Source organism: Myotis davidii, unplaced genomic scaffold, assembly GCF_000327345.1.
Source record: "Myotis davidii unplaced genomic scaffold, ASM32734v1 scaffold168, whole genome shotgun sequence".
NCBI classification, from domain to species: Eukaryota; Metazoa; Chordata; class Mammalia; order Chiroptera; family Vespertilionidae; genus Myotis; species Myotis davidii.
In genome coordinates, this window is record NW_006383016.1 from 7266889 (window position 1) to 7273688 (window position 6800).

The 6800-nt window shown below is 43.5% G+C and overlaps 1 protein-coding gene across 1 annotated transcript in view; it reads left to right on the top strand.

Moving 5' to 3' along the window:
* The first annotated feature begins 2193 nt into the window (after positions 1-2193).
* The window catches only part of TWISTNB (TWIST neighbor), a 16554-nt gene continuing 11947 nt past the window's right edge, over positions 2194-6800 (top strand). Inside the window, exons 1-3 of the mRNA XM_015558133.1 lie at positions 2194-2260; positions 2728-2865; positions 6606-6748. Coding sequence (XP_015413619.1) covers positions 2194-2260; positions 2728-2865; positions 6606-6748 — 348 coding nt within the window. The remainder of the gene's footprint in view (positions 2261-2727; positions 2866-6605; positions 6749-6800) is intronic.

Genomic DNA, 6800 nt, shown 5'->3' on the forward strand with positions numbered 1-6800 from the left:
ACTCCTTGGAAAGAATCATATTTTTTTTTTTTTAGTTTTACTTGTTTCATTAAGTTTTAATGCAAAATTTACCATAATGTGGTCCCTTTTTGTGTACTCCAAAGGGAAATACAAAGTAATATTCTTCATTCAGCATAAGAAATGTGTGGAAATTACATAATGGCATTCTACCTTTCTGAGTCTATACAAATTGTGCAGTGTTTTATGTTCCTTATTTTGCAAAATTTACTGAGTTGGCACCCTGAACTATATGAAAGAAATTATCAACTGCATTGTTCATTATCACTGCATTTACATCAATCTGAATAAACACGATCAACTCGGGGCCCCTGTCCTGTAAGTCAGGACTCTTTAGGTGCTGGTTCTCGCCCTTCAGCAGGTAGTGTAATGGCCCGGAGGGCTTGGTGAACAGGGTGCTGGGTCAGTGAGCCTGTGAGGGGCCTGGCAATGTGCATTTCTAACCACTTCCCTGGTGATACCCAGGGCCCTGGTCGGAGGCCTGACTTTGAGCACCACCAAGAAAACATAACCTAATGAAAGGATTTGGGTCTTACCTTATAGACAGATACTTGTGAATTATTTCATTTCTGTGTGTTTCCAGTAACAGTCTGTTTAATAAAATGTAATAGTTCTTTTCTACATTTGTGAGCATGGCGTACATCTCTAAGTTCAACAATCTAATGGGGAAGTGAGAAGGGCTTTCAGAGTCAAAAGTTGATCCTAAGTCCTCTTTTGAAGGATCGTAGTTCAAAACAAGCCCTCAGTAAATAATTGCCTGATTTCTTGCCATTCCTACAGTACTTCCGGTAAGTGAAATTTACCAATTTATAGCTCACGTTTGCCATCTGCTGGCGTATTTGTGAGTTACAAGGGGTCTGCATCAACCAATAGCCGGTGGATACTGATTTGTGTTGTGTTCAGACATTTGTTTGTTTTTTCATTTTCCAAACCCATTCGGCAAATTTTAAGCGTGTGTTTCCCCCAGAAGCACTCTATTTTACAAATTACTTCAAACAACCAGTTTGTGTTGAACCTATTTTAATTCTTGCTACTGAAAAATAAAATTGCACACTTGTATCTCAGTATACCTACTGCACATATACAGTGAATTTTATCAATAAAATACTTTAAGAGGATACTATATTGAAATCTGTGTTTTAAGCTGAATCAAATGTTTATATGTGTCAATTGCTTATAATAACAGTACCTTGAAGTGGAGTTGAAATTAATCATGCTAATAATACCAAAACAAAACATCATTCCGAGAGATGGGGCCGAGGCATTCTGCACTTTTTATTCATACTCACTCTTTTCCAAAAATTTCCTCTTAAGTCCAGGGCTCCACCTTACTATTTATTCAAGGAGGTCATATGCTCCTGCTCCCAAGTTTAGCTTTTACAGCCTTCATTAGGCTGAATCATGCATATTATAACTGAAGTGCTGGTCGCGGACTCAAAAAGGGATATACTATTGATCATTTATTTATATATGATCATTTATATTGATCATTTATAGATCATTTAATAGTGGCCAGTCATTGTGCTTAGTATTGCACTGTCATTATTTCTTTAATCCTCACAACTTCTCCCTATCATCATACCTCTACACTACAGATTAGGAAGTTGAATTCATGGGATTTATACATCCAGATTCTTTTTTAATTATATGAGTGTGTGTATTACCTGTAAAAATTGGGGCATGTAGCACAACTCTTTTGTAATTTATGTCAGCAAACTACTAATCACTGCACGTGTGGTTATTCCAGAGATTCTTTGATTGTGAGGAATAGAAACATGCTAACATAATTATGTGCATGTTGGAGAGGGAGAGGTCAATGGTTAAAAAATAATAATACAGAGTGTTCTGGGAACATTGTTCTCAGGGGTCAGTGGACACAGGGTCAAAGTCATTTCGAACCTTCTCTCCTCACCTTGGAGAAAGGAGATTTTCTTCACATATATTTACTTACCTTTGGCTCCACACGGTTTTCCAGAGACAGGACCACCGATGCCTGTCTGTGGCACTTTGATTAAATTTTAGGAGAAAAGGGAATGGTGCCGTCCAACGATGGGTCCTTGATCAAATGAACTTTGTGTATGTCTGTGAAACGGGAGGAAAGATCTCGTGGTTCTTCTACCATCTTCGTCCCTGGGTGATAGGTAGAAATGGTTAGTTTGGTAAAGTAAGTTCATAATGGTGAATGTAGGCGGAACTACCTTTTCATTTCCAAATCATGCCGAGTGTGGAAAGTGGCTAGCAAGTAGGCCAGAGTTAAGAAAACTAAAACACAGTTTTCAAAATAAAACAGGCAAATTTCTAAATTGCTTATGAACATAGAAACGGTTACAAACTACTCCATATTTACAATTTGCAGAAAACCATTACTGGGATCATCGAATTCAGCTAAGGTTTTTTTGTTGTTGTTGTTGTTTTTTAGCTGATCTCAGAGAGGAAAGGAGAGGAGAGAGTCAGAAACATTAAGCATGAGAGAAAATTATCGACCTGCTCCCTCCTGCATGCCCCACACTGGTAAACGTACCATGACCTCCTGGTTCATAGGTCAAAGCTCAACCACTGAGCCATACCAGCTGGGCAATTTCAGGTAAGTTTTGTTTCAACTGAATTATCCTGATTTCCAAGCTTGGGGTTTTGTTTGTTTGTGTTGTGTTGTTGTTGTTTTTGCTTAATTGCTTTTGGACAATTTATTTTATTTCCAATTACTCACAGGTAATTCTAGAGGCTTGACTACAAGAAGAGGTTTAGATTTAGATGGTTTGGGTGCCATCAAGGCCTCAGGAGATTTTAAAGTTCCTCAGGTTTTAAAGTTCCAACAGGTTTGTTGCAGGACTTTGCAACAAAATCAAGGTAAAGGCTTGTACATTTCCATTTATGACCTTAACATGTTTCTCACGGGGCTTTGGGAGCCGTCTCATCCCATTACCATCTCGTGCTGAATTTGAAGTCAATTAAAGAATAGTACAGAAAATGCTTTTTACTTATCTTATTTGAACCTCTTGTCCTCTCTATAGTAGCCAGGGCAAGTATTATTGAGGCAGGAGAGTAAAAACCTAGGAAAGTTCCTTGGCAAGTGGAATGGGGAAAGTGAGACAACTGGCCCCTTCAAACTGGCCCCATCAGCACGCTGACTCACCTGCCTCCTCCTCCCATGCACTACCAGTCCATTAAACATTCAATTCTCAGGACAAGGAGGCTCTGATCAGCGTCAAAATGTCTTAGGAATAAAGCCTAAGGTCTGTTGACCACAGACGTAGAGTTTTGGTTGAACTAGAGCTAATGTCTAGGCCTCAGTTGTGTTTCAGCTCCAGGCCCAGAAATGTGGCAAAACCAGACCAAGCGACACCAGCTGCGTGGATTAATGACCCCTGACCTAGCACTGACCAATCAGTAGAGGTCACCCCCCTGAAAGGACATTGGGTGTTAGACCCGTGGGTCACACTAGACCTGGGTTCAGCAACCTCGGTACTTGAGTTCTGGCTGGGAAAGAATTCAGAACCAAGGCTCAAACAATAAGAGAACATCTTATATGATAAAGAGGTGTTATGCAAATTGACCACCACACCCTCACAAGATGGCTGCCTATGACCATGGTCACAAGATGGCCACGCCCATGTCGTCACAAGATGGCTGCCACAAGATGACCAGCAGGGGAGGGCAGTTGGGGGCGACCAAGCCGGCAGAGGAGGGCAGTTGGGGGTGATCATTTATAAAACCCTACAAGTAGAAGAAGTAATTCCTAGAAGAAATGGGCTTAGGAAGCAAGTCATAGAGGTAAAGGATGGGCCCTTGGAACTTGGGAGTGAGGACACTAGTGGTAACACACCTGGGGAGAGGAGGAGGTGGAAGAAGGAAAGGGAAAAGGAATGAGGAGGGCATGCTCCCAAGAGTGAGAGCTCTCTGCTCCCAAGAGTGAGAGCTCTCTGCATCCTGGTCCTAAGGGTTTTAAGGATGGAGATTTCAGGGGAGGCACCAGGGGAAGATCTCTTGGAATACTCAGCAGTTTTCCAGGTGTGTCCTCTCAGGGTTGTGGTCTCCACTCATTGATTGGCCAGCACCAGAGGGTCACTATTCAATGCAGCTGGCCCTGAGGTCCTCTGTGGCTGGTTTTGCAGCTGAAATACAACTGAGGCCTAGATGTTATCTCTAGGGAGAAAAGGTCAGGGGGATCCAAGCCTCATGTCCAGCAATATCCTAGGGGAGCAAAAGTCAGCCTGGAGTCAGGGTTCCACCCTACAATTGTTGTCTGCTAGGCACCCAGGGCTTTCCACCCTGGTGACCTTCTGATCTGGCCCATTGTCCTTGCTCTGCTCCCATCTAACTGCCTACCACACCTGGAAAGCTGATGAATATTCTGTTTCGATCCTCACCTGAGACCTCACCTAAAACTCCTGCCTTTAGAAAACAGGTTAAGAACTCTTAAGGCAATGGACCCAGTTCCAGCTCTCTCTCTCTCTCTCTCTCTCTCTCTGGACCACTCTTCACCTTCCCCCTTCTTTCCTAAGGCACAGATCTTTGTTTTCTTTCTTCAAGGACCCTTCTTTTGCTTCAGTAACTTTGTTCATGAGTCCACACAGCCCAGATGGCTCACTTCTTCTGCCTCTATGACTTCCTAAAAGGCCAAGGCAGCCCCACCTAGGCTCACTGCTGTTGCTATGTCTTGCCTCTTCTATCTTAAGACCTTCCTTTGTTCAACTTTAATGAACATACTCTCAAAATCACCTGGACTCATGTTGTGAGATCTTTCCTGCAAGAAGCCAAGAACGGAGAGCCGGCATCATTGTCCCTGTTTAACAAGTGTGAAAACAGGTTTAGAGAGGTGAGAGCCTTTTTACAGGAGCTACGGGAGGCACAAGTGTGCTAGTACTCACACCACTAATTGCTATACAATTTTCTTGGCACTTATACAGTGTAATCTGTGTTCTGTGTTTATATTTAGTTTAGTTCCTATTTCCTCACTTAGACTGTGACTTCTTTATCACAGAGATATTTTTGTTTTGTTTTTTGGTGGTGTTTTTTTTTTTAGTCATACAAGGGGTTGCAGTGGTGAAGGACACAGATATGGTCCCTGCCTTAACTTGGAGTCTTGTGAAGGAACTGGCAAACAGGCAATTAACATAAAATTAACATAAAACAAGTTCTTGATGGTGGTAATTTACAAAGATGGGAAACTACCCAATTCTTCATGGGAGAAGAGTATAGTGTGGTAGTAAACTCTGCAGAGAAGAATGTAAAATTTAAGCTAGCCCAGCCAGTGTTGCTCAGTGGTTGAGCATGGACCCTATGAACCAGGTCACAGTTTGATTCCCAGTGGGGGCACATGCCTGATTTTGGGCCCAACCCCCAGTAAGGGCATACAGGAGACAGCCAATTGATGATTCTCTCTCAACATTGATGTTTCACTCTCTTTATCTCTCTCTCTTCTTCTCTGAAATAAAATATGTATTTAGAAATTTTTTAAGCTAAAATTTGATGCAGGAGTAGAATTTCCCCATATGAGAGAAGCTTCCATATTCCCAGGTAGAAGGAATAGAATAAGACTAGGGAGGGAGTGGGAGAGAGAGAAGAGATAGAGAGAGATAGAGATAGAGAGAGAGAGAGAGAGAGAGAGAGAGTAGAGAAGAGTAGAGAGAAAGGAGAGAGAGCTGAATGAAAGCAGATCAAGAAGCATGGGTGCTGGCTAGCAGATGAAGTGTGATAAATGAAACTGCTGGGGGTGGGTCATACAGTGGCCCTGTAACTGAAGAGCCATATAATACACACTTGAGGAGCAGGTACTATGCTGAAGAAAATGGGGCAGCTGTGTGGGGCTTTAAAGAGGGAAAGTCATGTTCATATCTGTTTCAGAGAACATCTGGCTACTCCAAAGTGTCCTCTTGACCATTAGGCTAAGTTTCGACATGCAGTTCTGTAGTTTTAGAGCTAGAATGGAGAGAAGAGTCCCAAGAGAGTGATGTTTTGGTTTTGTCCCCACAGGCCTTGGGGCAGATTTGATGTTTGGGAGGAATGTGGTGGGCAGTTAGTGGACAGCCCCAGATACCTAGCAATGGACACGGTAGGGTGGGACCGGGCCCCCAGGGTGACCTTCCTCCCCTAGGATATCGCTGGTCATTCGGTTTGGACCCCCCTGACCTTCCCTCCCTAGAGATAACATCTAGGCCTCAGTTGTATGTCAGCTGCTGCCCCAGAAAAGCAACAACACCAGCCACAGATGACCTCAGGACCAGCTGCACTGAATAATGACCGCAGCCTTGGTGCTGAGCAATCCATCAGGGGAGACCCAGACCCCAAAAGGACACACCTGGAATGCTGCTGAATATTCTATTAGGATCTCCCCCTGGGACCGACCCTAAAATCTCCACCCTTGAAACCCTTAGGATAAAGGACCCGGCCCACGGCTGTGCCTTTCTCTCTCCTTATTCAGGGTATTACTATTCGCTTCCTCACTCCCAGGCTCCAAGGGCCCTGCCTTTACCTCTATAACTTATTCCCTAAGCCCATTTCTTCTATCGGTTACTTCTTCTACCTCTGTGATTTTCCACATACATGTTCTCTTATAGTTTGGGTCTTGGCTCTGAATTCTTCCCTAGCCAGAACTCAAGTACTGAGGTGGCTGAACCCAGGTCCATCTTACCCCACTGGCCTCAACCCTCGTGCCGTTCTGCTGGCCACAACAGAACAAGAGAGGCGCCCCCAAGGAGGACAGCTGGATGAGCCTTTTGGAAAGCCAGCGGTAAGGTTTCCTGAATTAGCAATTACAGAATGAGGGACTGGGGGGGGGGGGG